Here is a 19,303-nt window from a genome sequence, read left to right on the forward strand (position 1 = left end):
GCTTTTAAGTCCAACTTTTTTCTACACTCCTCTTTCACTTTCATCAAGAGGCTCTTTCTCTTTAGTTCTTCTTCACTTTCTGCCATAAGGGTGGTGTCATCTGCATATCTGAGGTTATTGATATTTCTCCCAGCAATCTTGATTCCAGCTCGTGCTTCTTCCAGTCCAGCGTTTCTCATGATGTACTCTGCATATAAGTTAAATTGGCAGGGTGACAATATACAGCCTTGACATACTCCTTTTCCTATTTGGAACTAGTCTGTTGTTCCATGTCCAGTTCTAACTGTTGCTTCCTGACCTGCTTACAGGTTTCTCAAGAGGCAGGTCAGGTGGTCTGGTATTCCCATCTCTTGAAGAATTTTCCATAGTTTATTGTGATCCACACAGTCAAAGGCTTTGGCATAGATGTTTTTCTGGAACTGTCTTGCTTTTTCGATGATCCAGCGGATGTTGGCAATTTGATCTCTGGTTCCTCTGCCTTTTCTAAAACCAGCTTGAACATCTGGAAGTTCATGGTTCATGCATTGCTGAAGCCTGGCTTGGAGAATTTTGAGCATTACTTTACTAGCATGTGAGATGAGTGCAATTGTGCGGTAGTTTGAGCATTCTTTGGCATTGCCTTTCTTTGGGATTGGAATGAAAACTGACCTTTTCCAGTCCTGTGGTCACTGCTGAATTTTCCAAATTTGCTGGCATATTGAGTGCAGCACTTTCACAGCATCATCCTTCAGGATTTGAAATAGCTCCACTGGAATTCCATCACCTCCACTAACTTTGTTCATAGTGATGCTTCCTAAGGCCCACTTGACTTCACATTCCAGGATGTCTGGCTCTAGGTGAGTGATCACATCATTGTGATTATCTGGGTCGTGAAGATCTTTTTTGTACAGTTCTTCTGTGTATTCTTGCCACCTTTTCTTAATATCTTCTGCTTCTGTTAGGTCCCTACCATTTCTGTCCTTTATTGAGCCCATCTTTTCATGAAATGTTCCGTTGGTATCTCTAATTTTCTTGAAGGATCTTTAGTCTTTCCCATTCTATTGTTTTCCTCTATTTCTTTGCACTGATCGCTGAGGAAGGCTTTCTTATCCCTCCTTGCTATTCTTTGGAACTCTGCATTCAAATGGGTATATCTTTCCTTTTCTCCTTTGCTTTTTGTTTCCCTTCTTTTCACAGCTATTTGTAAGGCAGATTGTTCACACGGTTCAAAATTCAAAATGTTCCCAGTCTTCCTCAAACTCCTGTCCCGCAGCCACCTGGCTCCCCTCCTGGAGAGATGTTGATACTCTCTGGAGAGCATGTTCTTCAGAAGATTATTTTATACTTAGAGAAGTATTTGTCTTTATTTTTTTTTTTTGAGTTATGGTACCAATTTGTTTTTTCATTTTTTAACTGGAGCATAGTTGAGTTCCAATGTTGTGTTAGTTTCAGATGTACAGCAAAGTGATTCAGTTACACATATATGTTTGTTAATTCTTTTTTAGAGTCTTTTCTCCTATGGGTTATCACAGAGCACTGAGCAGAGCTCCCTGTGCGACACAGTAGGTCCTTGTTGGTTGTCTGTCCTGTGTGCAGCAGCGTGTTTCTGTCCATCCCAGCCTCCTGATTCATCCTCCCCCCACATCTCCTCTTTGGTGACCGGAAGTTTGCTTTTGATATCTGTAAATCTGTTTCTGTTTTGTGAATTAGTCCATTTGTATGCTTTTTAAAAATCAGATTCCATCTATGAGTGATTTCATACAGTATTTGTCTTTCTCTTTCTGACTTACTTCAAATACTCTCTAGGTCCGTCCATGTTGCTGCAAGTGGCGTTATTTTATTCTTTTTTATGGCTGCACACCACATCTTTATCCATTCCTCCGTTGATGGACATTTCGGCTGCTTCCGTGTCTTGGCTATTGTGAACAGTGCTGCAATGAACATTGGGGCGCATGAATATATGCCCAGAGTGGGATTGCTGGACTGTGTGTATATGTGTTAATTGCTCAGTCGTGTCTGACTCTTGCAACTCCATGGACTATAGCCCACCAGGCTCCTCTGTCCATGAAATTCTCCAGGCAAGAATACTGGAGTCAGTGGCCATTCCCTTCTCCAGGGGCTCTTCCTGACCCTGGGATCGAGCCCAGTCTCCTATATTGGCAGGCGGGTTCTTCACCACAGAGCAACCAGGGAAGCCTCTGGTGTGGTTGCATTGCATTATCTAAGACTTCACCTTAGCAGATGAGAGAGAAAGCATCTCTGGCTGGCCACTGTGTTGAAGAAGCCTGTGGGGGCCTCCTGGAGGACCCAGTGGCAGGCCCCCGCCTCCAGCCAGCAAGGAACTAGAGCCCTCAGTCGCAGAGCAGCATGGAAGGAAGTTCTTCCACAGCCTGAGCTTGGACGCAGTTGGATCTGGAAGCAATTCTTCCCCAGTTTGGCCTCCAGATGCAAGTGCAGTCCCCTCACACTTCGATGGCCAAGAGGCCAGCAGAGAGCCCAGCTCAGCAGTGCTCGGACTCCACATCCATGGGCACCATGGGGTGGATGTGCGGTTTTAAGCCTACGGTTGTGGTCATTTGTTACAGAGCAACAGAAAACGAGCACACCACGTTCTCTTCATTGAGACAGCCCACCTCTCCTGCCTCGTGGCTGGCCAGCTGCTTCTTGATTCTTAGTCTCCGGGCAGAGTCCCTTGTTCAGGCAGACTGTTGCATGAGCCCACAGCACCCTTCTCTTCTCTGTGAGCTCTGTGAAGGCAAGGTCCCATCTGTGCCAGTCATCACAGAATCCCACAGCAACTCCCATGGTACCTGGGTACAGACTCAGGAAATATCTATGAAATGAATGAACAAGGGAATGCCATTCACATAATTCCATGAAATCTGTTCCCAACTTGCTGTTGGCCCAAGGAGGGGAAGGTGTTTAAAATCCATCAAGCCTGCTCTGTGGAATGTGAATGTTCTAGTTTTGTCGGTAGGAATAGATGATTACGTCTGGAGATTATTTTCCATTATCAGCGCTTTCAAGGCTCATGTTTGGTGTGGTCTTCTCTAGCTTGACCAGGCTCAGCCAGTGCACCACCAGGACCGGGGTTCCAGTGTTTGGGAACCTGCCTTCGCTTGGGGCTTGGCATCCTGTGCTGAGGCTCCCTGTGTCCTCCTTGTCTCTAATCGACTGTGACAAGGACAGACCACTCAGACACTTGATTTTGAAATAGTAAATAACAGCGTTTTGTAGAAGTCTCTGTGCCTGGTGGGTGAATTTCAGTTTGTCTCACCAACTTTCTTAAAAACAAATTTCTTGAAAATATTCGTGCCTAAAACCTTTTCTGAAAGGGGAAACTGAGGCCCAGATGGGGGAAGGGCTTAGCCTAGATCAGGGACCCGTGGGCCAGGATAGGTGTGACCGCCCTCTCCTGGCTGCCAGGCCAGGATAGGTGTGACTGCCCTTCTCCTGGCTGCCAGGCCAGGCTGTAGCCCAGGACTCAGTGAGCTTGTGCTGGCTCTTTGACAAAGGCATGTCCGTGTCCCCAGGACCAGACCGAGTCGGAATGTGACTGTCCGGACGTATCTGGTCCAGGAGGGAAAGAAGAAATCTTTGCATGTAGGGTCAGCCGCCTCCCCCGGCTGTGGGGAGGGAACGGGTGTGACCCATTGTAAAGGCTCATCAGACAGTGGGTGTTTCATCACCCCGAAAAGGCAGAGGCCTCCGCAGATGGCTCATGTCCACCTCTGCTGGCCCTTGCATACCTGGGCTGGGGGTGGCAGCAGGACCTGGCGGGGGGCATCTGCTCAGGCCCCGGTGTGGCTGGATGTGGGCGCCCTGGAGCTGCAGGTAGGCCGAGAGGGCTCTGGGGGGTGCAGCCCAGTGTACAGCCCCGAGCCTGGCCCGAGGCCCATGAGGCAGGGTTACCTGCTTTCCTGGTGAGGTGAATGGACAAGAGCAGCAGGAAGCTGCCTCCTCCGCGGTCTCCCTGGGCGCTAAGGTGGGGCCTCTGCTCTCCGGGTCCTGTGGGCTCCAACCCATCAGTGAGCCCGCAGCGTGATCCCAGAATTGTTGTTCTGGTGAGTTCTGCAGCGTCCTGCACCTATGAGGATGAGAGCTAGCAGTAATTGTAGGGCCTGGGGGTCAAACAGCGACATCTCAGAGCCAGCTGGAGCTTCCCCGCCCTGGCTTCTGTCCACATGCCGCGGCTTTTCTTCCCTCCTCTGAACTGCCACGTGGGCTGGAGTTCCAGGGCTCCGGAGGTTAGGGTTGCTTCTTGCCGGGCATCAGGCCAGAAGCCCCTGCAGGCTGGGCCGGGCTGGGCAGCAGCCTTTAGTGGGAGTGAGGCAGGGGTCAGCATGCTGGGGGCTCCCGTGGCAGCCAGCGCCCTCCACAGTCGTGCTCCATGTCACAGCACCTCTCCTTTCCGTTTCCCAAACCAGGGTGCTCGGAGTCCCGCCCACCAAGTGGATAGCCCACCCTGATAGCACAGACTCACCTGTTGTATCTGTGTTTCCCCGCACCCCTCCCCCAGGGTGGCCAAGCAGAGGCCTGCGTTCAGGGTGCTGAGTTCTAACCATCATCTCCTCATCCCCAGCCCTGGGTCAGGAAGTCTTCCCAATGCCCCCACCAAAAGCAAAGGCCCAAAAAGCAGAACCTGTCGCCCCAGGACTGTGGTTTGTTCAATGGGACAGGCCAGACTTCAATAGCCAGGCCCCGACTTCAGCGAGTTCAGAAAATGCCACGGTGCCTCAGGACTCGTCGGCCTCTGGGATGGTGGCGAAGATCGGGAAGGAGGCAAATGAAGGCCAGAACCAAGCCCTGCATGGGTACTGGGGCCACAGTGGGTCCATCAGGAGGAAGGTACATTCGCGGTTCACCAGCCTTTCCCTGCACACGCTGGGGGAGTCACCGCCACACTTGTGCGATCTGGACCACCGTCCTGTGAGGTTTCTACACCCAAGACTCCTGGGCACTACTGTGCAGCAGGGAGCATCCTCGGTCCTGTGGGGGACAACAGAATGAAGGAACCGGTGCCCGCTTTCACGGGCCGGCACTAGCGGTGCAGGCAGGCCTTTAGCGCTGATTCCTCCTGCTGTGCAGAGCAGGAAGCTGCAGCACCCAAACCCGCTGCTGATGTAAAGGAAAGACACGTGTGTTGCCTGGAGGAGAAACCGCTCGCTCTTCCAGACAGATGTCCTGCAAGTTCAGTGTCTGCTCCACGTCATCTCCCTCCTTAAACTGGAGTGACGTCGCCGAAGGCAAACCTCTGACCACACCCCCTGCTTGGAGAAAATCCCCAAGGCAGATTGGAAGGGGGGTCGTCCCCCACCCCCAGTGACCAATGCCAGGTGGAGACCTTTCCTTTACAGAAAATGGCAAGTGAGCCTTTGTGTTCACAGGTTAACTTCTTTTTGAAAGTGAAAGTCGCTCAGTTGTGACCGACTCTTTGTGACCCCATGGACTATACAGTCCATGGAATTCTCCAGGCCAGAATACTGGAGTGGGTAGCCTTTCCTTTATCCAGGGGATCTTCCCAACCTAGGGATTGAACCCAGGTTTCCCACGTTGCAGGCGGATTCTTTACCAGCTGAGCCACAAGGGAAGCCCAAGTATACTGGAGTGGGTAGCCTATGCTTTCTCCAGGGATCTTCCCGACCCAGGAATCAAACCGGAGTCTCCTGCATTGTAGGCGGATTCTTCTTTTTAATCTCATTCAATATACTGGAGACATTCAGTTATTTCATGAGAAAGGAAGTGATGCTGGAGCATACTTTTTTTAAAGGTTTTTTTTTTTTAACTTGATGTGGACCATTTTAAAAGTCTTTACTGAATTTGTTGTAGTGTTGCTTCTGTTTTATGTTTTGGTTTTCTGGCCGAGAGGCGTGTGGTATCTTAGCTTCCCCCTCCAGCGATGGAACTCATGTTGCCTGCATTGGAAGGCGAAGTCTTAACCACCGGACCACCAGGGAAGTCCTGCATACTTTTGACTGTGGAACCAAAAGTTTAAAATTTACTTCGCAGGTTTCTAGAGTCTTGTTTATTTTTCCCTCTTTGCTCTCAGATTTATGCTTCCCTGCCCATAACGGGAGTCCGTATTTTATGGTTGAAATGCTGTTGGAGCGGAGGAGCCCGATTCTGGTCTGCAGAACCACCCGCTGTTTGTTTTATTTCTCCTGGCGGTGTCATTGGGCTGGCATTAATTACCGGGCTCCTGTCCTCCGACAGAGGGAATGCAGAATTTTCCTGGCGTTGTTCTGATGCTCACGCGTTGGTAGATGTCACCCGCAGCCTCTGAGGAGTGCGGGTTTATTGATCCACAGCTTTGCTGAGGCCCAGGGCTGTGTGTTCCTCTTATCCACACGCAGCCAGGATGGCGGGGCCTCCGAGGGCGGGTCTGAACTCCACTCGGAAAACTTCTGGCGTGCAGCGCTGTGCAGCAGGGCTCTGGGGGCCAGGGTGGGTGCGGGTGGAGCCCGGTGAGGATCCCCTCGTGGGTCCCTTGCTTGTGGGTATTTCTGGACCCTTTGTGGTGTGACGTCAGGCTTGTTGGTGGCACATGTGGCCCCCCTGTCTGCACGCTGAGCAGCAGTGTCCGGGTGCTGTGTGGGCAGCAGGTCCTGACGCTCTCAGGACCCCTCTCGCTGCCGTCAGGGAGGAAGAAGAGATGACTGCAATGCGGGGCAGAGCCCAATGTTCTAGCCCCAGAGAGCGCTGGAGAGGCCCAGTGGTACTGGAGACAGGACTGGACTTGGGCCCACCAGCCATGTCGCCCTTGGCTGGATGATGGATCCAGAGGCTGCAGCAGGGGGCCTGCCCCACCCAAGAGCTGGAAACGGCCCACAGGAGGGCGGCGCCAAAGGGCACCTTCAGTTCCCCAGTGCCAGGCTCTTGGTGTGACTTAGTTTTCCGGTCAGGGGTCAACCCAGAAAAGCATGGCATGTGCCCGAGGCTGGGAACGACGCCAGCTGCCGTCGTCCGTCCAGTACCTACCATCAGCCAGACCTCGGGCCGGCAGTTCCCGCCCGTCACGGCACCTCACCCTGAACCCCAGGGTGATGATGCTGATAATGTCAGCATTATCCCCGCTTTGCAGATCAATTGTTATGGCTGGTAAGTGCGGGTCCGGGGTCCCAGCTGGCTCAACATTGTCATTCAGAGCATGTTTTAAGAATTGCAGAAACTAAAATGATTGATTTTTAGCTATAATCTGTAACATTTAACTACCTCCAATTTGAATTATACATACTACTGACAACCACTCCAGTGTTCTTGCCTGAAAAGTCCCACAGACAGAGGAACCTGGCGGACTACAGTCCAATGAGTCTCAAAGAGTCCAACACGACTGAGCCCAGCACAGGACACACTTATAATGTTAATTATAAATAAACATATTGGTTAGAATACCAGAGCATATGTGCATATGTTTTTCAGTGTGCTTTTGACTTGTTGAGGCTGTGTGGAATTCACTAGGCTCTCAACTAATGAAGTCTCGTTCTCCGGAGTAGGCCCCGTCGCATTCTCCTTCCGACACTTGGTCAGGTTGGGTTTTTCCTGGAGCGGCACCCTAGGGTCTAGTCTCTGGCAGCAGACCACGGGCCTGAGTTGAGATGAGCTTAGAAAGGGTGGAAAGTGGTCTGGGCTTCCTCGTGGGTTGAGAGTGAATGTCCCAGGGCACTGAGCCTGAGGAAGAAGGTGGTTCCGACTGGGACGGAGGGAGTGAGAGGTGGCAGGGCCCGGCGTCCACGGAGCCCAGGTGACTCCTTAGACCTCGCCTCTCTCTCTCTCCTTTCCAAATCCACTGATCCAGGCGTGGCTCAGAGCCAAGCAGCCAGCCCCTCAACTCCCACCCCTCCCTTGGAGCTGGCGCTCTCTCCCCCTCGTCCTGGGGCCTGAAAAGCTTGCTGGGTGCCGGAGGCTGGAAAGAGCCCAAGCTGCTGAAGGAAGTGACGCGGACATGCCAGGGACAGCGGGACAGAGGAAAGTGACCCATGGCGGCCGCCCCCACCGAGGTAGGGGGTGAGGGGACAGCTGCTCCTGGTGGACGTGGGCCCTGAGCGTCAGCCAGAGTCCTGCCCGCCTCTCCGGGCCTGAAGCGGCAGCCTTGTAATCAGCTGCGTGGAGACGCGGCCTCTCTGTTTTGTGGAAACGCCCATGATCCTGCACCACAGATTGTCCTTAGCGGGGAGAAAGGCACCTGCTCCGGGTCGGGTGCTGGTCATCCCGCTTCTCGTTAATAATCCGACGCAGTCACTGCAGGGACTTTTTCTTAGAGGGTCTGACTGCCCCCATTTTGCAGTTGAGGATACTGAGACTCAGGTTTTGGGTAATTCATGATCACAAGGCTACAGGCTTAGAGCCCGTGGCCAGTGCTTTCCCTGCCCCAAGGGTGGGTGTGGGGGTCCCAGGACAAGGGGGAGGGAGCTGCAGCTCGAGGAGGAAGTGGAAATCAAGGGGCTGGCTGCTTGGCTCAGAGCCGCGCCTGCATCAGTGGATTTGGAATGGAGAAGGAGTGATGAGGTCCGAGGAGCCACCTGGGGTCAGTGGAGTCTGGGCTTGCAACTTCTGAGAACGAAGCCAGGACTCTAGGCAGACATGCACACCCAGCTTGGACCCAGCACTCGACCTTCAGGGTGCCCTTTGGAATGCCCTGGGAGAGGAGTCATTTCAGGTGTTGATCAGACCTGGTAAATGTAAACCCCCACCAAGCTCTGCCCCCACTGCCTGGTGGGGGTTTCCCTCTTCTTTTCATGATTTTGGGGAGCTGGCAGAATTTCATAGGAGAATCAGTCTGCAGGGTTGCAAGTAAATTATGATGTTTTCATGTGCAAAGACCCTCAGAGGCAGGACAGTCCCTCTTCCTGGTTGATGCCTTTTTCCCTGCGTAATTATGAACAGCGGGCTGTTTACTCTCAAAATGTCTTTGTTAAACCATAATTGTCTTTGCTAGAAGTTACCTCTTCCAATCCTCTTATTTTATAGGTGATATTCAGTGCCTTGCACAGTCCACAACCAATTAGAAAAGAGCCCTATGTGACCAGAGTTGGGTCAGCCAGATTTGGGGGTAGGTAGTTGAATGAATGAGTGACCGATCACCCCCAGGGCTGCCTAGCGGATAAGCCCTCCAACCAAGGGCTTCTGAACTTTTTGGTATGAAAACACAGTGTTCTGCACGCAGCATGGATAAATGTGCTGGTGGGCGAATGGATGGATGAACAGGAGAATGAAGGGGCCCTCAGGCTTGTTTCCCACATGTTGGCTCCCGACTGTGATTTCAGGGGTGCAAGCTCCCCTGGGCGGCCCCCAGTCAGTCTCTGGCAAACAGATCACCGGGAGCGGGTCTGCACTAGGCCACAGTCCACTAGACTCCCTCACTTTCAGCGAAACGTGTTTTTCCCAAGTCTTCGTTAATTAGAAAGCTTTTCTCAGTTCATATCCAGAACGCCAGTTAGTGCTCTTTCCAAGAGATTGCCTTTTCATTTATTTTACTTTATTATTTTGGCTCTGCGGGTCTCTGTTGTGGCAGACAGGCTTTCTCTAGCTGCGGTGCATGCGGGCTTACTTGCCCAGCGGAGTGTGGGATCCTTGCTCCTGGCCCAGGGATCAAACGTGAATCCCCCGCATTGCAAGGCGGATTCTTAACCACTGGACCACCAGGGAAATCCCTGAGACTGTCTTTTTAAATGAATTCTTTATATTAATTTCTACAGTCCTAAGTGGGATGCCTTCTTGAAAGGGGGTAGAGGGAAAGAACAGAATTCGTCTTGGTCAGAATTATAATGACAGTAATAAAACCAGTTAGCAGCCTGGGCTGTTTCTTCATCGCCAGGCACCGTGCTTGTTTTCTCATTGTTTGTCTGGCTGTACTCCTCATTTAGTCATCCCGGCAGCTATGGGGTAGATCGTTGTTAGTGTCCGCATTTTGCAGAGAAGGAGAGCAAGGCCCAGAGGTGTTGAAAGTTATGGCTAGCAGTGGTAGAGGCTGATTCCCGAGGCTCTGCTCTTCAGCACCACAGTAAACTGACATCCTGATGGGCTCATCTTATTTCTGAAGAGACGAGTCTACACCACAGGCAGGCTCTAAAGGGTTTGGAAGGAACAGACCCGTTAACTGGACGGTGTCGAGGTAGCCACTTTTTGTGCTTTCAACCACTGCCCACTGTGTCTGAACCCGGAAACTAAACGTGATTCAGCAAAGCAAGTTTCTCTGCAGTGGGTCATCTCAGCATCCTCCCAGGTGAGGAGCTGTGGTGGAACTGGTCCGTTTTTATGTGAATTTGATTTTAAAACATTTTTTAGCTATTTGGGAACAACAACAACAAAAAAACCCAAACCCCTGGAGAAGACCCTTGAGAGCCCCTTGGACAGCAGGGAGATCAAACCAGTCCATCCTAAAGGAAATCAGCCCTGAATATTCTTTGGAAGGACTGATGCTGAAGCTGAAGCTCCAGTACTTTGGCCACCTGACATGAAGAACTGACTCATTGGAAAAGACCCTGATGCTGGGAAAGACTGTAGGCAAAAGGAGAAGGGGACGACAGAGGCTGAGATGATTAGATAGCATTACTGACTCTGGACATGTATCTGAGCAAACTCCAGCAGACAGTGGAGAACAGAGGAGCCTCGCGTGCTGCAGTCCACGGGGTTGCAGAGTCAGAAACGGCTTAGCGACTGAACAACAACAACAACAAAAACCTCTTAAGCATTCACATCTGTGTTTTACCGAATTTCAGCACCCTGGAGATCAGTGGCTTTTAACCAGCGGGACCCAGGAGTATGGATTTTCCCAGATTCGTGTTTGTTTAGAAAACCATCAGGCATGTGTCACTGATTTGCCAAGATAGGTGGAACCCGGCTCCGTTGGTTACTTGGAAACACCTCTCCCACACGCCTCAGCCTGTCTGAACACAGGCACTGAAGACGGCTGGGCAGAGCCTCGTGGGGCTGCCAAGCCAGCGAGCAGGCGAGTTCCAGAGCAGCCCGCTCGCTGCAGGGTGTGCCAGTCAGGGGCACCGGCAGGCATTGCCTATTGTTTGAGATTAAACTTCAAAGTCGAACTTCCCGCTAGTCATCTCTCAGATGAGTTGAATATGGAAGCCATCCTAAGATGCCATGGCAGGCTAAGATTGGCGTGTTTCTGTCTGAACCAGAGGAACCAATACTGGCTCAACGTCATGTCAACTTTTTTGTAACCATCAAAATACTCTCATCTTTCTCACTAGTTGTCTTGAAACACATCAGTTTCCCAAACTGGATCTTTTAATATGCATTTCTTTTCTGGCTGATCAAAATCTCCTTTCCGCCCTCTTCTAGACAGTGGGGAAACTGTACAACATTTCACCAGAAAAAAGTGAGGGAGGTGGCAGGCCTATGAGGCATCTTGTAACATGTCCCCGATTCAGACTTTGAGCTGAGTGATCTGATTGATCAGACACAAACCTTCAGCCTCAGATTGCCTCCCTGGGACTTGACAAATCGGCCTCCGGCTCCAGGGAACCCCTAGGATAGAGCCTCCAGAGCCTGCAGTCAGAGCTGGGAGCAGGAATCAGGGTGTCCTCCGGAGAACCCAGGGGAGCGCCCCTACTCTGGTCTTTGGAGAAGAGAGGAGGAGACAAAAGCACCGCATCAAACAGGCCAAGGGCTCAGAGGGCAAGAGTCCTGTGGTGTGAAGTTGCTAATTGCACTTTAATAATAGTCAGGAGGGCAGGAGAGGCCAGTGTTCACACAGAGTGGGCCACGCTCTGCGGGGGCCCCCCGCCACATTCCCTGGGCTGGCGGGCTGCTTTGCTTTCCCTTTTTTTTTTTTTTTTTCCATCTGTGACATCTGCTCGGTGCTTGTCCCTCCTCTGATACCGAACCCCACGCAGCTGTGCAGACCTCCAGCTCTGTGCCGGAGCAGGAGTGCCCTGAGCATACGGCCTTTTTGATGTGTGATAAAACAGAAGCGAGCCACGGGGGTATGGCGAGCGAAGGCCTCGGAATATCAATTAGCCTGCTTGGAACAAAGCTGCGGCTCCGGAGCAGCAGAATAGACATTTCACTGAAGTGTCAGGAAGACGGATAACGTATTCTAATTAGGGACTGACTGCTACCTCGGCATCCAGCCGCTCCTGGAAGTCAGACCCACGACCCTCACGACGCAGCTCACCAGCATCCCATCACGGCGGGGTGCGGATGCTGCTGACTGATGGATGACTTCCTGCTTTGCCAGAATTTGCGGCCAGCAGCTTGCTCTCAACCAGAATTGCTGTTTCCCCTCGAAAGTGTGCTCCGTTTGCCACCGGGCAGTTGCAAATAACCTCTACAAAGGGAGGAGCTCTGGGGGACTTCCCTGGTGGTCCAGTGGCTAAGACTCTGCGCTCCCCCCACACCCCCGAGTTTGACCCCTGGTCAGGGAACTAGATGCCACATAACACATCCTGAGGGTTCACGTGCCACAAGTAAAATCGCCATGTGCCGCAACTGAAGGCCCCACGTGCTGCAACAAAGATGGAAGACCTCCATGCAGCAGCTAAGACCTGGCACAGCCGCATGAATGTGCGGCTTTAAAAAGCAGCGAGCGGGGAAGAGCGCTGGGAAAGGTCTTTTCCAGGCACGAAGCCTGGGGCTTCCATCTCGAGGACGCTCCACAAGCCACACTCCCTGATGTAGAGGCCTGGGTCATTGTAGCCTTCCTTCCCAGGCGAGCTGAGGCTGGGACTAGCAGGGTGTGGGAGCCACCTTAAGAGGTCAACACATGATGTGATAGAGTGACTGGGTGACTCCTTAAGACTGGCTCCTCAGAGAAGGCCTTTCTGAGGAAGCAGCGTGCAGGCTGAGATCTGAATGCTGAGATAGATGTAAGGGTGATGGGGAAGGGGAAGGAGGTGTGTCCCCCAGGGACCTCGTTTCTTTGCACCTTGGGTGATTGGACCATCTCCCTGAGTCTGGAAGCGTAGACCCAGAGAGCCAAGGTGGCCTGGGATTCGCTTCGAGCCCCCCCACCGCCCCGCCTTCTCCCTCCTTAAATGTCACGTCTGCACCAGGATGACGCAAGAGCGAGGCCAGCTAATTAGGAAGATGTTCCTCACTTTGCTGCACTTTCCCTGTGTAATTGGAAGGCCCGCTTTCTCCAGTCGGCGAGAGCTGTTTCCCTGAATAGTTCTAAAAGCTTTGGACCACATACTGATATCAGCTGCAAATTTATGGGTGAGATTATAATGATTGCTCAGTAATGCAATATTAAAAGCGGAGGTCTTTCTCGGTGCTGAGCGAAGGCAGAGTTCCACCCTCCTTTCAGCTTCAAAACCGGGATTTGAAACAGAATTACCCGCCCCAGTCCTAGAAGAAGTGGTCAGTGGGCTCCAGCTCCCTCCCTTCCAGATACGGTAAAAATGAAGGGGTCTGAAAGTAGCCAAAGTTCAGAACATTTGGGTTCGGCTTTCAGAACCGTAAGTTGAAGGGGCGGGTTTCAGACCCCACACCTCCTGGTTCCTGTAGGGTGCACACATATGTAGGTGTTTGCTTTTTTTAAGAGCTGCAGCCAACACTTGGCTGGCTATAACAAGGACTTGAGGGAGCAAAAGGCTGTTAAAAATCTTGGTTTCTATTTTTTTTTTTTTCACTTTTGCTTCATTAGTTCTAGAATCCAGGGCCTCCGTGGCTGCGTGTTCTCCTGCATAATTTAAGAAATTAATGAAAGCGTGCCTGATTTTTCCAACACTCTTTACTCTGTAAATTTGTTTAGCTTTTTTTTTTTTAACTGTCAGTTGAGGCTACTGGAGCCTAAACATTTCAATATTGAAAAAATGTGACCCTGTCCCCTTTTTTTAAAGAAAGACATGACTTGCCCTCAACCGCGTGGTGTTCTATACATCAGGTGTTATGAGTTACAAGTGACCTTGAGTCTGAGTTTATCCCATTAGTCCATCTCTGACCTTAAAGCAACCAAGTTCTTATCATTGCTGAGAGGGCGGGGCCTATGGCAGGGGGGAGCCCCCTTCTGGGAGCCAGCCTCAGAAACCTGAGCAGCTGCTTGGGGTTGCCTGACACCTCTCACTGCAGAATGGAGATCTAAGGGGGACCCAGTTTTTGGGGGCAGGAGCACGCTATGTCCCCCCTTGCCTGGTAAATGAATAAAGCTATGCTTTTTTACTGTACCTCCCCGAAAGGAAGGCAGACCTGAGATAATCAGTGGCTTTACTTCACCCTTCCAAATCTTGCTTTATCTGACCATCAAGTTGAGGGCATTAAATAGTAGATATGTGAGGGCTTCCCAGGTGGCTCAGTGGTAAAGAAGATCCCCTGGAGAAGGAAATGGCAACCCATTCCAGTGTTCTTGCCTGGGAAATCCCATGGACAGAGAGGTCTGGCGGGCTACAGTCCATGGGGTCATAAGACCCGGATACGACTGAGCAACTGAGACACATGTATAACTCTAGGCTCAAGGGACTTGAAAAGACTCTAGAAATTGTTTAATGTGAATATTATTGGGGGACATCAAAAAAAGAGAAAAACAACATAAACAAATGGGAAGATATATTTTTTTTGTCACGTGACTTACAGAATCTTAGTTCCTTGCCCAGGAATCGAACCTGGAGCCCTGTCAGGTAGAGAGCTGCGTCATAACCACTGTACTACCAGGGAATTCCCAGGAAGATGTTTTGACATGATATTGTAAAAATGTCCATCCTCCATAAATTAATCTCTATATTTAATGTCATTCCCAACCTTGTAGAATTTATATTTTTGGAACTTAACAAAATAGTCTTCTGTTTACCTGGAGGAACAAATGTAAAAAAAAAAGAAAGAAAGAAAATGAAGGAGGAGCATCTCCTACTAGATAGAACAATAAATTATAAAACAGCAGTAATTTAAACAGTGTGAGTCTGACACAACAGTCTACAGGTAGAAAGATGCCAGAACCAACATCACACCGACATGTAGACTGTGTTAAAATTTTTTTCTATTTAGAAGGAAGAGGGGCTTCCCTTGCAGCTCAGTTGGTAAAGAATCCACTGGCAATGCAGGAGACCCAGGTTCAATTCCTGGGTCTGGAAGATCCCCTGGAGAAGGAAATGGCAACCCACTCTAGTATTCTTGCCTGGAAAATCGCATGGACAGAGGAGCCTGGCCAGCTATCCATGGGGTCACAAGAGTCAGACATGACTCAGCGACTAAACCAACAGAGGGAAGAGGACAGGCTGTTTCACAGATGACCCTGGGATAGATGGAAATCCACATAAAAATGGTCAGGTCAGGCCCACATCATTTTTGGAAAAAAAAAAAAAAATCTGGCTCTATTAAATATACTATTTCAGGGTAAAGAATTAAACTGTTAAGAGAACACAGTTTAAATGCAGGTGAATATTTACCAGCTTTTACAGTGACAAGGGCCTTTTTATACATCCACTCAACACCAGAATCTGAAGAAAACAGCACTGATTGATTTGGCCATAAACTTATGTGTTAAAAAACACACACGCAAAATTAAAAGGCCAAAGCCAAACTGTGGAAAATGTTGGTCGCTTTGTTTGCCTCAAGGAGTGTCTGGTAGCAGTTGCCAAAATAAGTTAATATTCTTAATATGTAAAGAGCTCTTGTGAACAAATAAGAGGATAAAGCCCCAAGGGCAGAGTGAATAGATGACATGAATGGGCATTTTGGAAAAGTGCAATTTCAAATAACCAGTGCACACATGGAAAAAATATTGAACCTCATTAGTGCTCAAAGAGATGCAAATTAAAACAGCAACACTATGCTATCTTGCTGGACAGATTTTCCCTGAGATAGAGCCTTACAGTGACCAAGATGCAGGGACACTAAACAGGTGATCCACCATTGGGTTCAGAAACTGATGGGCAAGTTTGTAGCTTGGTGTGGCAAAATGTATCAAAAATGATAAAAGAAGGTATCAACTTTTAGAAATTTATCAGGGTTTTTTTTTTTTTTTTTTTTGAGGGGAGGGGTGCATACCAAAATGCACGTGGGATCTTAGTTCCCCGACCAGGGATTGAGAGCCTGCACCCGCTGCAGTGGAAGCTGGAGTCTTAACTACTGGACCACTAGAAAGTCCCTAATAAATGGCTTTGTTTCCTTTTTTTAAAGTAGTGGAATGAAACTAAATGAGCAGCAGTATGTGATTCATTAGCATTTGGCAGGTCAATTCATGCAATGCTTGGCAGCTGCAAAAACTCCCAGGAGAGGAGAATTCTGTGATGTGGGAAAGTGTGCATGAAGTGTTCTCACTATATGAAAAGAACAGATTACAAAATAGTATGTACAGTGTGATTTTTCTCCCTCTACTGCCTTCCCCACCCCTAACCAGGAAAAAAAGATATCCGTCTGTGAAGCCTGGCAGGAGATGCACCAAAGTGTTAACAGTGGCTAGTTGCGGGTTGATGGTGTCAGTCAGCGACAAGCATTATTGTTTCCACCCTGTAGTGTTTTCCACATCGTGTGCAGTACTCGTGTGTAACCCTCACAATCGGACCGAAAGGTTCATGAAAATAAATCTAAACCGGCTCCCCAGCTGATCCAAGAAGGTGCCTGAGGAAGTTCAGCCCTAAAACAAATTCACCAGGAACAGAAACCTGGACTCAGGCCTCCTAATGCTCTGTTCATCCAGGACTCGTGGGCTTTTGTTTTGCCCCTGATGGTTCCTTGCCTCTCACATCTGAGAAGCTGTCTTTGGGAAATAATCCAAAATGTGGAAAGAGCCACACACAAAGACGTCCCTTACAGTGTTATAATTATAATAGTGCGAATGGTCAGTGGGGGAAATGTCCAGTCACGGAGCGTGGTTCAGTAAGTGAGACCGCTCACCGGTGGGACGTTATATGGCCAGTGAAGAGGTGGGTCAACGTGAAAAAAAAATGCAGTGTGGTTATAATGTGGGATGGAAACAAAAAGTCAGGACAGAAAATCTCTATGTTGTGACTATCATCACAAACATCAGGTTCAGAAGGGAATGTGACATTATGAGAGGGATTGTTAAGTAAGGTTGATGCAGCTATCAGAAACATTTATTTTTTCTTATCTTAGAAGTTCCAGTTTTTCTAGAAAGGTATGATATTATATTCCTTTTTAAAAAATTTTTATTCTTTATTTATTTGGATGTGCTGGGTCTTTGTGGCAGCCTGTGGGTTTTTAGTTGTTGGCATGTAGGATCTTAGTTTCCTGACCGGGGATGGATCCTGGGTCTCCTGCATTGGGAACACAGGGTCTTAGCCACTGGACCAACCAGGGAAGCCTCAATATTCTTTTTATATTAACTGCCCCCCACCAATCTGAAAAAGTAAACATAGGTGAGCCTCTTTACACATCCTCTTTCTAGGGCTGGATTCTGGACGGCATCCCTGAGACGCGGGAGCAGGCTCTGACGATCCAGACCCTTGGCATCTCCCCAAGACACGTCAGTGAGTAGCCCTGCCCACCAGAGCTGCAGACCCTGAGAGTGAGCGCCCAGCCTGTTCTGTGTCAGCGGTCCTCAGTGCCCACCCTCAGCCCAGGGCCACCATCCAGCAGAGGGGTTGATGGGCCTGTGACCCGGCAGGAACCAGGAGGACCGCTCAGCCGAGTTCTCCAAGAGCTAAATGCACTCGGGGCTTGTGCTGAGGAACCTGGGGTCTTGCTCTGACCCTGGGGATTCCCTGTTTCAGGAAGCCCCCATCTCAACCATGGGAAACTCTGAGAAACCACTGGAAGCTGGAAACCACTGAGAAGCTCTCTATAGGAAATAATCCCAAGTGTGGCAAAAGCCTTCTGTACAGGGATGTCACAGTTATTGGTGGCCCTGAAGGCGGTCGGCAGGCAGTGTTCGTGCATGGATGACCTCTGTCCTGAGATTCCATGTCTGTGTTCTGACCTCTCTCTTAAGGGGTTGATGGGTGTGGAGGTGGTGGGTGTTTTAGTGTCCTGCTGCCCACTGTGTCTGGTTTGGCTTCTTTCCTTCTCTGCCCAGTCGTGCTGAGCGCTCCAGACACCGTCCTGATTGAGAGAAACTTGGGGAAGAGGATCGACCCTCAGACTGGAGGTATGGCAGTCTCCTCCTGTGTCCGCCTGCCCTGTGGGATCTCAGAGGTCTCAGATCCTAATCACAGCCCCCACCCCTCACTGAGCACCCCTCTCAGCTTGGGCAGCAGACAGACCGAGGTCCCTGCCTCCTTCTAGCCGTGGGACGTGGGAGGGGCTGCCCAGTGTCTGAGGCTTGGTGTTCTCACCTGGACTTGAGGCTGAGAGCCCCAAGCCCTGCCTTGTGACCCGCTCCCCGTGAGAAGGCTGAGAGCCTGCGGGCGGGTGCCTGGCACAGAGCGAGCACTCGGGAGGCCAGCGCCGCCCTTCCCCTCGCCCCAGCACCCTCATCAGTTTGTTACTAGCAGCAACGGGGGAGCAGGCTGAAGCCACCCTTGGGGTGGGCGGACCCGGGGGGCGGACAGGCGTCCCTGGGACCTGCAGGCTGTGCTTCCAGCACGGGCGGGTGACTCTAACCGCCGCGCCCCTCTCTCCGGCAGAGATCTATCACACCACCTTCGACTGGCCCCCCGAGTCGGAAATCCAGAACCGACTGATGGTGCCTGCAGGCATCTTCGAGGGGGAGACGGCGCGGAAGCTGCTCGAGTATCACAGGAACATCGTCAGGATCCTCCCCTCGTACCCCAAGATCCTGAAGGTCATCAGCGCCGACCAGCCCTGCGTGGACGTCTTCTACCAGGGTAAACCCAGACGGCCCCTCCACTCGTCTCATCCCGTGTCACTTCATCGGGCAGCGTCCAGGGTGTGCCTGGGAGCAGGGGAGTCAAGTTGTGGGTGGCCCAGGATCCCTGCCCAGAAACAAGCGTGGGGTTGCCAAGAGCGTCCCCCTCAGAGACCCTGGGCTAATACTCTACACCCTGAGTGGTCATCGGACTTGACAGTGGCGCGAGGAGAGGCAGGGATGGGGTGGGAGGGCAAGGAGCGCGCAGCCTTGCCCTGGGACATCCCTGGTGGTCTAGTGGTCGGGACTTTGCCCTCCAGTGCAGGGGGCCCGGGTTTGATCCCTGGGCAGGGAACTAGATCCCACACGCTGCAACTACAACCTAGAGCAGCCAAATTAAATAAGTAAATATTTAATAAATACATAAATACATTTTTTTAAAAGGTTCACATAAAAAGTCTTTAAAAGAAAAAAGAAGAAATCTTGCTCTGAGGATCAAGGAGAAAAAGAAAATGTATAAAAATTAAATAAACAAACGTACAAACCAAACCCACCAGCACCACAAGAAAACAACAACAGAAGCGCCAGCAGGCGTCCTGAGCCCGTCGGGGAAGCGGGGGCAGCCCCGAGGGCACGCCTGCCTCAGGGCCAGTAGCAGGTGTTCAC

General features: G+C 50.7%; 1 protein-coding gene across 2 annotated transcripts in view; it reads left to right on the forward strand.

The window, feature by feature from the left end:
• AK8 (adenylate kinase 8) overlaps positions 1–19,303 on the forward strand; it is a 138,102-nt gene that overhangs the window by 35,045 nt on the left and 83,754 nt on the right. For both annotated transcript variants that reach the window (XM_010856769.1, XM_010856768.1), the window contains exons 6-8: positions 17,279–17,360; positions 17,906–17,977; positions 18,456–18,656. In XM_010856769.1, coding sequence (XP_010855071.1) covers positions 17,279–17,360; positions 17,906–17,977; positions 18,456–18,656 — 355 coding nt within the window. The remainder of the gene's footprint in view (positions 1–17,278; positions 17,361–17,905; positions 17,978–18,455; positions 18,657–19,303) is intronic.

Source organism: Bison bison, unplaced genomic scaffold, assembly GCF_000754665.1.
Source record: "Bison bison bison isolate TAMUID 2011002044 unplaced genomic scaffold, Bison_UMD1.0 scf7180017864375, whole genome shotgun sequence".
Taxonomy (NCBI): domain Eukaryota; kingdom Metazoa; phylum Chordata; class Mammalia; order Artiodactyla; family Bovidae; genus Bison; species Bison bison.